This window comes from Phoenix dactylifera, chromosome 8 (assembly GCF_051530095.1).
Source record: "Phoenix dactylifera cultivar Ajwa chromosome 8, Ajwa_hap1_PhDact_Kaust_v1.1, whole genome shotgun sequence".
NCBI classification, from domain to species: domain Eukaryota; kingdom Viridiplantae; phylum Streptophyta; class Magnoliopsida; order Arecales; family Arecaceae; genus Phoenix; species Phoenix dactylifera.
The window spans coordinates 18,851,699-18,864,158 of NC_143197.1; the positions used below are offsets into that span (position 1 = coordinate 18,851,699).

General features: G+C 34.4%; 1 protein-coding gene across 1 annotated transcript; it reads left to right on the top strand.

Moving 5' to 3' along the window:
* The first annotated feature begins 5,959 nt into the window (after positions 1-5,959).
* Positions 5,960-8,181, top strand: LOC103697664 (peroxidase 3-like). Its single transcript, XM_008779574.6, has 4 exons — positions 5,960-6,555; positions 6,645-6,836; positions 6,930-7,092; positions 7,613-8,181. The coding sequence occupies exons 1-4, from the start codon at positions 6,328-6,330 to the stop codon at positions 8,026-8,028; spliced, it is 999 nt and encodes a 332-aa protein (XP_008777796.3). The 5' UTR covers positions 5,960-6,327; the 3' UTR covers positions 8,029-8,181.
* The last annotated feature ends 4,279 nt before the right edge of the window (positions 8,182-12,460 follow it).

Here is a 12,460-nt window from a genome sequence, read left to right on the forward strand (position 1 = left end):
TAAATATGCGTCAGCTATTGAAAGCCATCGCCAATTTCTCCAAGAATCGCTGCCGATGTCAACGATTCTTCTCTAAATCTCCTCTCTAATTCATCACCAGAAAGGGTCGTTGGAACCTCGCCGGACTGAGGTGAGTATCGCCTGCCTTCCTTTCCTTCTTTTTCTAGATTTATAGCCATCCTTGCTTGAATTTAACTGGCTAATCACCAGAATTTAATCCGAAATAGGGGTGCCCTGTTTCCGCATTTTTTTCTTTCATGCTCGCCGCTACTGGCCACTGGAAAAAGGCCGAGCCTTGCCACCCTTGGGGACCCTCTGAGATCATGTGGTGGTGGGTTTGGGAAATAGTCATGATTAGACCGAGTTGATTGGTTCTTTGATGATCCTCTTTCTTTTTCCTTCCCTATGCCAGCCGACCACTGTCACAGGTGATGCCTTGGCAAAGAGATCGCCCTAGGCCGCCGCCATCGGAGTCGGCTGCCTTGGCTGCTTGGTGGCCGCCACCCCCTTGATCTGAGAAAAAAATGAGAGAGACGGGCTCTCCCCTATTTTGAGAAGAAAGAAGAGAGTCTTCTCTCTCTTCTTTCTCTCTCCTTTCTCTTTTGATTTCTCTTCCTTTGTTTCTCTCTCTTCGCATGGTTTTATGGGCCCAGCAGGAGTGTCCCTGACGTTCTCATTATGGATCCGGGTTGACCCTAAGAGAAGATTCTGAACTAATGTTGCTGCGACCACCTGTCAAGCTAGCCTTATCCTGACTATTGTCGACCACTACTGGACCTCTATCATCATAAATCCCTATTGTGTTACCTATACTATAGTCTGGTTCTTGTTTCATGATTTGATTGGTTTGATTGGCCAGAGCAGACCGATTCAGATCGTCGGACGCTACTACCTAGTCGATCCTGTCCGTCCTGCACCAAATGTTTTTAGCTACCATTGACCCATAATTAATAATCCCTTATCTATTCCCTTGATTTGATATATGTTTCTTGATCAGATGAATTAGATTACATTGTGTTGACTGATTCCAATAATTGGGCGTTGTTATTTAATTGGCCTCGTATATCATCCTATATAAATCTATTTTCATAGTTAGCCCTAATTTTATATGAGGCTACAGTCATCCTAGCAAGAAGAAGCCCAACAAGAATATATGTTTTAGTTCTAAATTGAAATAAGGCTCTGACCTTTTATTTATATTTAATTTCAATTAAAATAGAATAGAGAATAGTGGTAATTCAAATGTTAGGGCTCTAAAATTTATAAATTTCTAAATAATTGATTCATTAATATGGCAAGTGATTGATAGGGGATAAATTAATTTTATATTGATATTAAATTGACTGGATATATTAAGTGTGGATTGGTAGCATTGTAGCTGTGTTGGATTGCAATAGAGGTAAGAATCTCTGTACTTGGACACCAATTATATATATGTTTATTGTTTTGTATTGCTGGATTTGCATCATGAGATTTATATCGATAAATTTAGTCATACGGTGATATATTTTATATGATTTTCAGTACAAATATATTCATATAATTATTATACATATCAGATATTGAGAACATGCTTATATGAATAAAGATACCTTGAATTTGAGAAAAATTTATTGTATAGGTGGTAATTGATTTGACAAGAGTAATATGTAAATTAAATAAACAAGATATGGTTTGAAATAACCTCGTCATAGAATAACACCCATGGGCTGATGCATCAAGATAGCCTTTACAGGCTTACACGCGGAATCTTGATAGCACTCATGGGCTAATGTATGGGGATATCCTTCACAGTCTTATGTATGGAATCTTGATAGCGCCCATAAGCCAACGCACGGAAATAGCCACCACGGGCTTAATTATGCGTGGTAGAATAATTAGATACATACATGCATGCATGCATACATACATACATGCATACATGCATACATACATATACACACACACACATATATATATACATACATATATACACATATATATACATACATATATACACATATATACATACATATATACACACATATATATACACACACACACACACATATATATATATATGCCTTATGATAAAATGATAACGTGCATATTATTTGTATGAGCTTTTCAAATATTGATACGATATTCATGTTATCTCGTATTGCTGGTTGATTATATTCTTATTACTTATGGTATAGCGATTTAAATTCTTACTAGGCTGAGATCCTAGGTGGAGGGGATGATTAGATAGAGCATCACTGATACTGGTTGGATGATCAAATTTTGTAATTGGACCAACTTTATTTTTCGGTGTAAATTGAGATCCTTGTTGATTCCAAATATTGATATTGTATTAAATTTGTAGGCCTAGCTTATTCTCTATGGCTATGCTCTAAAGAGTATGCAGCCGTATCGCGTGTTGGACCCAGATGCTGGGTTCGGGGCATAACAATAAATGAAAGCTGCCTGTCTCCAAATGGATAATATAGGGGCCAACTATGATAACACGGGACTCTATAATGCAAAAGCCGGCAATCCTAGTTCAGCAAGCTTAGAGCAGAATCCAATGGCTACATAGCCTATATTGAATCCACAAGAGCTATTGGATATCATTCTGATCACTATAGATGAGACTACTATTATAACCTCAATTTTTACCCTAACTATTTCTTTTTCTTAGGGTAAGCACATTAAACTACTTTCCCGGACAACTTAATTGAATCAAATTATCACATAAACCGCAACGCATCATGCCCAGGAATTACAGAGTCTCCAGCGGCTCGTAACATAAATTGCGGACCAGAATTCGCGCATCTACCACATGGCTAGGCACGCTAAGATGGATGCTATCATCTGTAGGCCCGATGTATCCCATTGATGCTTATGAGCTAAAGGACGGAAGCACTGCAAGGGTGGAGCAATGACGTGATTGATTTAAAGGAGAAGAAAAGGACTTTAAATTGGAGGGGCCCACCGGGTTTGGTGCTATCCCTGACCTACTCCACGCTGCTTCAGAAGTTTGGACCCCCATGCTTGCCCCGTTGCAAGCCGAAGTAAAACAAAGGAACGTGTTCAAGTGTTCCAAGACACACCGCTTTGCAAGCCTAACATTGTTTAATAATGCTTTTAGGCGTACCGTTGAACTTTCGCTTTCACCTACATTGCATATTCCACGAGGGCTTCTTTTCCGACCAATTTTTCCTTTTCCTTTTACTAGGTTGAATACATTTTAAATGAGCACTAAAGCTTCATAGATCTGAAGTTTCTTTACGCCTTACAATATAAAATGCAAAAGCTTTGGCTCCAAGTATATAATAATTGCTAAATATTTTATATAACAATATAGAATGTCATCAAAAAAACTAATTAAAAGATATTATTTAATTTTTTTATCCCCGGTAACATTAAATTTTTTTACTTTTATATAAAATGTTCAGATATTATATTTTCTCTCTTTATCATTTTATTTTATTTCTATATTTCAAAATTTACCTTTTAAATGACCAAAGCTCCTAAGAAATGCCAATCAACTAAATTCAAAAGTTTTGTTTTCCAAGAAAGGATGAAAAAAAAAAGATTTGGAATATTAAAAACATCCAAATATACTCAAAATTGAGAAACATCTATCAAAAACTATGACTAAAATTTATAGTAACTATGCATATATATGGATAGATAAATAGATGGATGGATAGCTAGATATACTTTTATTAGATTATTCTACTATTTAAAGAAGGTGCAGGAAGAAGAAGAAGATGCTTGGACAAGTTGCTAAAAGAGAAAAGGAAGCCCAGAGAATGCAATAGATAAGTCCTTGGACACCGCCCTTCACCTTGCAAAAGAAACTAAAAGGGCATCATATGGGAATTGAAAGGACAACAGAAACCAACCTTACCCAAATAGTATTAACTTGGAGAAAAATATGCTTTTGCCAGCTGCTTTGTAGTCTAGTCTCTGTCTCCCCTCATGGCCCCTCTGTTCGTTTATTCCATCTCCATCTTGAATTGTTTTCTCCTTTTTTTTATTCTTTTTAGTTAAGTTGAAATTTCGTCTGTAGTTTGCGGTCTTTTTTTTTTCTTTTGATACAGTAGACTTCAGTTAATTTCTTTGTAGTTCATTATCTCAATGAAACTGATGGGTGACCTTCTTTTTGTTAAAAAAAAAAAAAAAAAAAATACTTGATTCTTAAAACTTGATCAGACTAGATAACCAAGTTTAAATACAAATCATGGACAATGATGCGAAGATAGCTTGTCTTTTAACTGTATCTTATAATATTGTATCTAGTGGTGATCCAAGATGTGCCATAACAAAATAATATTGGATAATATGAATTTTTACAAGCTAAGTAGTATGCATAATATTATATTTTCTTTTCTTATAAGGAGACTCATGGTAGAATTCAGATCATGATTGCATGTGCATAAAAGACAAACTCTTTCCTCTGCTATAGCCCGCTCATACCTGCCTCGGTAGCACTAAGGATTTGATAATCATAATGATAACCATAACAATCCAGACCTTTTCAAGCTATGTCGGTTTGATATTATCAATTTTTATTCACCACGTATTCTTATCTGAGGTCATCTTTCATATTATTTCAAGCCTCTTTTAATCCTTTCTCATATGTTACTTTAGATATTTTCCTCTTTTTCTTGCAACTTCAACATAAATTAAAGTACCTCGCGTTATTATAAACTTCTCAAATTTTTATTATATATAACCATATTAATCTGAATTGATTCTTTATTTTGACAAAAATTTGGTCCGTAACAAAAATAATTTAACATGATATATACAGTTACGTATTATTACATAGAATGTATGAAGTTTGCCTCCATGTGTAGAGCCTATAGATTCGTAGGTAGGAAAATAGTACAGAGTTAATTCATGAAACAAAAATTCCCTGATCAATATACTATATCTCAATCAGATTCTATAAAGATATGTTGGAGTGTAAATTTGCACTTTTTGTTACTAGTTGTTCCTTTTACCCGCAAAATCTTATGGAACCATCAAGGGATCCCCGTATTTATCAGACCAATACAAAAGCACCATGAGCCTGGATTCAACAAGAACTCTAAAACACATGGATGAGCTGGTGAGCAGTTAACTTGATACATCTGTTTTTATAGTATAAAAATCTAACATCTCTCATATCTAGTTATTTTAATATTAATTTTTAATTGAATATCAACTAATCATGTGCTCTAGGCTTTTGTCATTAATTATTGAAACATGACTTACTTGAATTTATGTTGCACAATTTTGGTAAATATAAAATAACATGAAAAATGAGTAAGTAAGAACAAAAAAAAAAAATAGAGAGAAAGAGTAAAAAATGATTAAAATAACTTATAATATCAAAATTATCATTTGAGGCCTAATAAGCTCAGCCCAGTTTAGTCACCCGACCATTCACAACATATGACAAATTTATGAGCCACATTATCTTGATAAAAAAAAGACATTATTTAGTATTCTTCTTGTTTGTTTTCTCTAATTCTTAATCTGAATTCCAAAATGGCTAGGGCCACTAATTTTATTTATTTATCTTTCTATGAAAAGCATGCAACCGCACATTGAATCATGCAGAGACATACACATGCAATTGATTCAGTCAAATGAATACAAAAAGTGGGATATAAGTGGCCCTGAAATTGAGGTCTGTATCATGTGGGGAATAAGTGGGCCTATCCTTTTCCACCAAATTAATAGAATAAACTCATACTGTGGAATAGACTTGACCTTATTCCCTTCTTTTTTTTAATTTTACCCTTGTCCACTCTATAATTACTCAAAAAAGTGAGAGGGTAATTTGATTTTATTTGAAAATATAAAGTATCATGATGTTTAATACGCATTAAATGCCCCTTATTCTCTGCACTTATCTGTCTAACTAAACACCAAAAATGTTCTATTCTGCGGAATAGTTTTATTTCTTCAACCACAAGGATATCCCTTCCAAAATCTATTCCACAACCAAACACCTCCTTAAAATAAAGAAGGGGGCTGGTGAAATTGTGATTACATTTGATGACTACTTATTAGGAAAGACTTACCTAAACCCTAATCCTAACCATTAAACATTCTCTAGCTTATCTCATGCTCAACAAGGCTAACAAATCCCGTGCATTATTAGCCCCAATAACTACTACAAATATTAAAGAGAGAGGCGGCACATGGCTCTCAGCTGGTGAAGAAGCTTAGAAACACTAGTGGACAACTGAGTTACAGAAGAGCTATAAATCTCCCTCCATGTTTTAGAGTTTAGAGCATTATAGAGTGCATTTGGATTAGAGATCCAGTGCTTTAATTTCCAAAGTTTGTGCATAAGGCTTGTGGATTATGTTTTGGTTAGCAACAATTAGGAGGATGAGCCTTATGGGTTCTATGATTTGGTTATTCTTGGGTCTTTTGTGTTGTGTGAAAGCTGATCTGCAGTTGGGCTTCTATCACAAAAGCTGTCCAAAGGCAGAGGAAATCATCTCTGGCTTTGTTAAGGAGCACATCCCACATGCACCAACTTTGGCATCACCCCTCCTTAGAATGCACTTCCATGACTGCTTTGTGAGGGTATGTATTATATTCCTTCCATTAACATATACCATCCTGTCTTCCTTGTTCTGGTACCAAATAATGAATGGTGTTCACTCAACTTCCAGGGTTGTGATGGCTCTGTTCTCATTAATTCCACCAGCAAGAACCAAGCTGAGAAATCTGCAACTCCAAACTTGACCCTTCGCGGGTTCGATTTCATCGATCGGGTGAAGAGCTTGGTGGAAAAGGAGTGCCCAGGTGTTGTTTCATGCGCAGATATTCTTGCACTAGTTGCAAGGGATGCAGTGGGAGTCATAGTAAGAAACCCATACATATTTAAGAATTACTAGTTTTGAATTTCAATATTTTTTGTGGTAAATGACTTTATTTTTATTTTCCTCTTGCAATAGGGAGGACCCTTTTGGAGAGTTCCAACAGGGCGTAGGGATGGGTTGATCTCTAACTCCACAGAAGCTTTGAACAACATTCCAGCCCCAACATTTAATTTCAGTGCACTTCAAACATCCTTTGCTAACAAGGGGCTCAGTGTGGCTGATCTAGTTTGGTTATCTGGTATGCTATATTTCCTTTCATCAATCATTTTTGTATCTTGCAAGCCAACCCCTTTGGAATATATCAGAAACATATAACACATACATGAAACACTTGCATACAGCAGTCATTTATTTTATCACAATGACCCAAGGGGTATCCAATCATGATCATTTATATTGTAATTGTCAAAAATGTGCTTGCTTATTCCATTATTATGATGCATAATGTCATATGTGTTTGTGTCAAATAAAAAATAGAAATCCTAAATAGTACAATTTTTATTGCAATAGGGTTTCCAAACAAAATCTATTACCTCCATTGTTTTTTATCCATTGGTCTCCTTTATGTGTAGTCCATTTCAACTCGAATCAAAATGAGCAAACATTAGTGCATGTGAGGAGAGTCATTTTTAGTACAAACTAATGCATAGGATCTGTTGAAAGAGGCTGCACAAATTTGATATTTTATAAGGAGTTATCCAAAAATTTTCTCTTTGTTACAACAAGAAATCTGGCTAACCTTCCTTCGACTGTATCAGGAGCTCATACAATTGGTATTTCCCACTGCTCATCATTTAGCAAACGTCTCTACAACTTCACGGGAAAAGGCGATCAGGACCCTTCTCTGGACAGTTTCTATGCCGCAAATTTGAAGAAGAACAAGTGCAAGTCCCCTAATGACAATACATCAATTGCTGAAATGGACCCAGGAAGCTTTAGAACGTTTGATCTTGGATATTATAAAAATGTACTCAAGAGAAGAGGTCTTTTCCAATCCGATGCAGCTCTCATAACCAATGCAGCCACCAAGTCTTCTATTATGAGCCTTGTCAACAGCTCCCCTGAAGTATTCTTCAAAGTGTTTGCCTTCTCTATGGAGAAGATGGGCAGGATTGAGGTTAAGACTGGATCGATGGGCGAGATTAGGAAGAACTGTGCAGTGGTGAATGGTTAGAATATATCAGGCCGGCTTCCATTTTATTGTGTTCTTTGATATCTTATGTTTTGGCTGTGACAATAAATTAGTTGAATGGTGTGTTATTAAGGCTTTTCTCTTTAAAAGATCTTGTTTTTTCAAGGAAATAAAGAATTGTTCTTGTTACCTTCACTAAATTGTGTAGCAGAAATTAATAATAAGCCTTTGAATTCAAAGGAGTGTTTTTGTTCATTAAACAGAAATTAGCTGCAACAAAGGCTTTCTTTGCTTTGCATAGTTTCATCAGTCCACTAAAACATAAATGGATCAAAGCTTTGAACATGTGGAAGCAGTGGACAGTAGACTCAACAAGAAAAGGTTCACTTTACTAGTGTGTTTGGATCAGCAATCATGTTACTGAAAAACTGGAAAAGGAAATTTAGTAACTGAGTGGTCGGGAAAAAAAAATGAGAAGCATCATGGATAGGTTACAGGCTGGCAATTAAGTGAGCAATAGGGCTATTTTATTAAAAGCTGACAAGACATTGTTGCTATCGGTCATTAAGAAACTGATGCTGACAACATGTTATGGATAAAATAGCTTATAGAAAAGATGATGACCTGGTGCGGAATTGTGTTCAAGACATAGAAATCAATAATTGAGAGACCAATATAATATAACACCCATGTTGCATAACAGTGCACAGATGATTGTAGACAGGCTCAATTGCCCAACACAATCATGACAAGTTTAATTGGATCTTACAATGAAATATTAAAATGTCTGTACGTTAAGCAACTTGATAAATACTTAAATTTAATAAGAAATTTTAGTTGATAATAACAGTGATGCATAGGGGTGCAAATGGGTCGACTCGGGTCGGGTCATGAGTGACGTCGATCTGACTTAGTCCCTTATTCGGGTCCTAATTTTCGACCCAGATCCGACTCAATAGAAGGTTGGGTCATGTTGGATCGGGCCCACCATTATAATTTTTGACCCAACGGGTCGTTCAAGTCGGGTCGATCATGCATAACCCAGACCCAATCCGAAAAATTCGGGTCTGGGTTGGGTCTGGTTCGAATTCGGGTCAGATCCGAGTCGGATCAACCATCCATGGCTTCAGAATTTGTTTGTACCCTGTAGGCCCAAATAATTTTACAGATTCGAGTCGAGTCGGATAGAAACGGGTCTAAATTGTAGGATTGAAATTCCAAAATTATTCAAATTTCAAATAAAACGGATAGAGACGGATCAGATTTGAATTTAATAAACTCAGATCCGACCTAGAAAATGGAACGGGTATTTTAGAACTCGACCCGACCCATACAGGTCGTCCAAAACGGGTCAGGTCGGATCTCAATGGGTCGGGTCGGGTCAGGTTAGGTTATGGGTCAACCCGATCCATTTGCAGTCTTACTATAGCAGATTAATAATAGTTATTACTATAGCACTAGAAATGGTAATAAATATGGGAATGTATACAAAAATTATTTACCAGTTGGATTATAGCACAAAATGTCACCTAGACATCTTGGAAGGAGGATTCTGATTTGAGGTTTAGAGGATCATGTTGCGTGGATGTAGCGTACAGGAATACAAGTACGACGAAGAAAAAGACGGATGCAAGATAGCATGCAGCCTGTCGTAGCCTCCTTTAGTGCTCAATAACAATCATTATCTGAAAATAGGGCATGGATATATAAATAGGTCCATCATGGCATCATGAAGCGGAAGAGAAGTTATAAATATCTACATTTGATGCCGTATAGTCCTGCATTTAAAATTTGTGGTGAAGTAGATGTGTTTTGTTGGGATTTTGACATTTTGATTCCAATCCAATTTCAAAACATTCTTCCTCATAAAAAGAAGTTCTGCTTCTCAATGAACAGAACGAACAATCCTTTCTGGTAACTAATGACTGGACAAACTTACAATAGTAGACTAGTTTAAGGTTGTAATTTTCACTTAAAAAATTAATGATGTTAGTCATTAGTTGGATTGTCATGATTATTTTTTTTTGACTCATTCATTAACCACAAAAAAAGATCCAAATTAATTTTCATAAGAAATAAAAGGTTTGTCCTAGGATTGCATTGGCAAGGGAGGCTAATACATCCAAATCTCTGTAGACTAAAGTACTTATCAAGAAAACCAAATGTTCTAAAAAAATTTCACGCATACCTCGGGATACAACAATGTTGTGATCAGGTTCTTCTAATCTGATTTTCATGGAATATATCTTATTGATACTGTTATAATTATGCTAGCACAACATAATGCTGTACCATTAGAATCAGGACACCTACGACTGTAAAGTGGAAACAATATTTGATTACTTGATTACTTATAGATTTAAGTGATTAGTTTTACTTTTATCGAACTGTCTTAGGTCCTTTATAATTCATGCGGATTTCATTGCCTTCTTGGCCCAAGCTCCCCTCCAGCTTCATCATTGAAAATCTTCTAGTTGTTTTTTGTTTTTTTTTTTCAAGTGAGAGAGAGGAAGGGAAATGGAAATGTACATGCGGTAGAAAAATGAAACTCTAACTTGATAATAGCTCATATTCAATACTTGATAATGCACCCAAAACTCTAACTTGAAACTGGGAAATTGGTGATTTTCAAAATGTACCAGTAGTTGTAGGGAAGTATTGGCCTTTTATCACATCTGGGTTGATTTAAGAACTATGGGGGGAAAAAAACTTGACATAAATACTGTGAAGCCAATTCGCTCTTCTTGTGTTGGAGAGTTTCTGAAAAGATAATGCATTTGATTTTGCCTAGTGATTAGAAGAAAAGATGTTATTTCGAAGTTGAAACATGCATGACTTTCGAAGAAACCCTGATATGTTATTCCAGACAATTTTCTCTAACCATCTAAAAAAAACTAGTCCACCACCTTAAGAATAGAATTTTGCCCACAGTTTTATCATACGTGATTATTCTAGTAAAACTATATTTAATATGAAAACATGAATTTTCTGAACAAAAATAAAAAAAATAAAATAAAACCGCACAATATCTAGGAATGCAACTTGAATGCATTGGGTGAAGAAGCTAAGGGCCAACCTAGACACAACATAAAGCACTGAATCCAGCTCAATCTCATCCCCAACATGACCTCCAAAATCTGAAGGTGACCCACATTTGAACTTGTCGAATCAGTGGATAGTAGACTCAACAAGAAAAGCTTCATGGGAGAAATTTAATGGTTTACATGTTTGGATCTGTAATTGTGTTACAGCAAAACTGGAAAAAGAATTTAAAAGAGTTGTCGGGAAAAAAAAAAAAAAAAAGAAAGAGAGAGAAGCACCATGGATGTGTTACACCTTGGCAATTAAGTTGAGCAGTTGAGCTATCATACCGATGACGACAAGTAATGGAGAAAATGCTTGTTGGGACTCTGATGATATGGTTGGGAGTCGTTATCATGACACTGATGAACATGCATTCAATTAATAATTTGGAGACAGTCAATATAACATCCATGTCGCATAACTGTGCATAGAAAGGAAAAAGCATGACAAGATTAATTGGATCTGAAAATGAAACATTGATACTTAGGCCCTGTTTGGGGGAGCTGTTGGCAGTAGAGCTGTTGGAAGTAGAGCTGTTGGAAGTAGAGCTGTCTGAAGTAGAGCTGTTATAAAAAGCTGTTTGCTGTTTGGTAACTACATTTGTAAAGTGCTGTGGTACTTTGTTTTGTGTTTGGTAAATAAGCTGAGAAAGTACTTTTATATGACAAAATTACCATAAAGGACATTGCATAGTATTATACAACAGAACATAATAAAACATAACATAAATTAATACATAAATATACGATATAGTATAATATTATTGTAATATAAAATAATATTATGTTAATATAGCATAATAGTAATATAATTATTAGAGTAAATTAATATTTGGTAATATAACATAATATTAAATTATTTAACATAACATTTTAATGTATTATGATATAATGTAATATATATTATATTTATAGTATAATACAATAATAAAAGTATAAAATATTATAATTATTATTATAAATTAATTTTTCATAATATAACATAATATTAAATTATTTAAAATAACATATTAATGTATTATAATGTAATGTAATATAATATAATATTTATAGTATAATACAATAATAAAGGTATAAAATATTATAATTATTAGTATAAATTAATTTTTCATAATATAACATAATATTAAATTATTTAACATAACATATTAATGTATTATGATATAATATGATATGATATTATATTTATAGTATAATACAAAAATAAAGGTATAAAATATTATAATTGTTAGTATAAATTAATTTTTCATAATATAACATAATATTAAATTATTTAACATAACATATTAATGTATTATGATATAATATAATATGATATTATATTTATAGTATAATACAAAAATAAAGGTATAAAATATTATAATTCTTAGTATAAAATAATTTCCCATAAT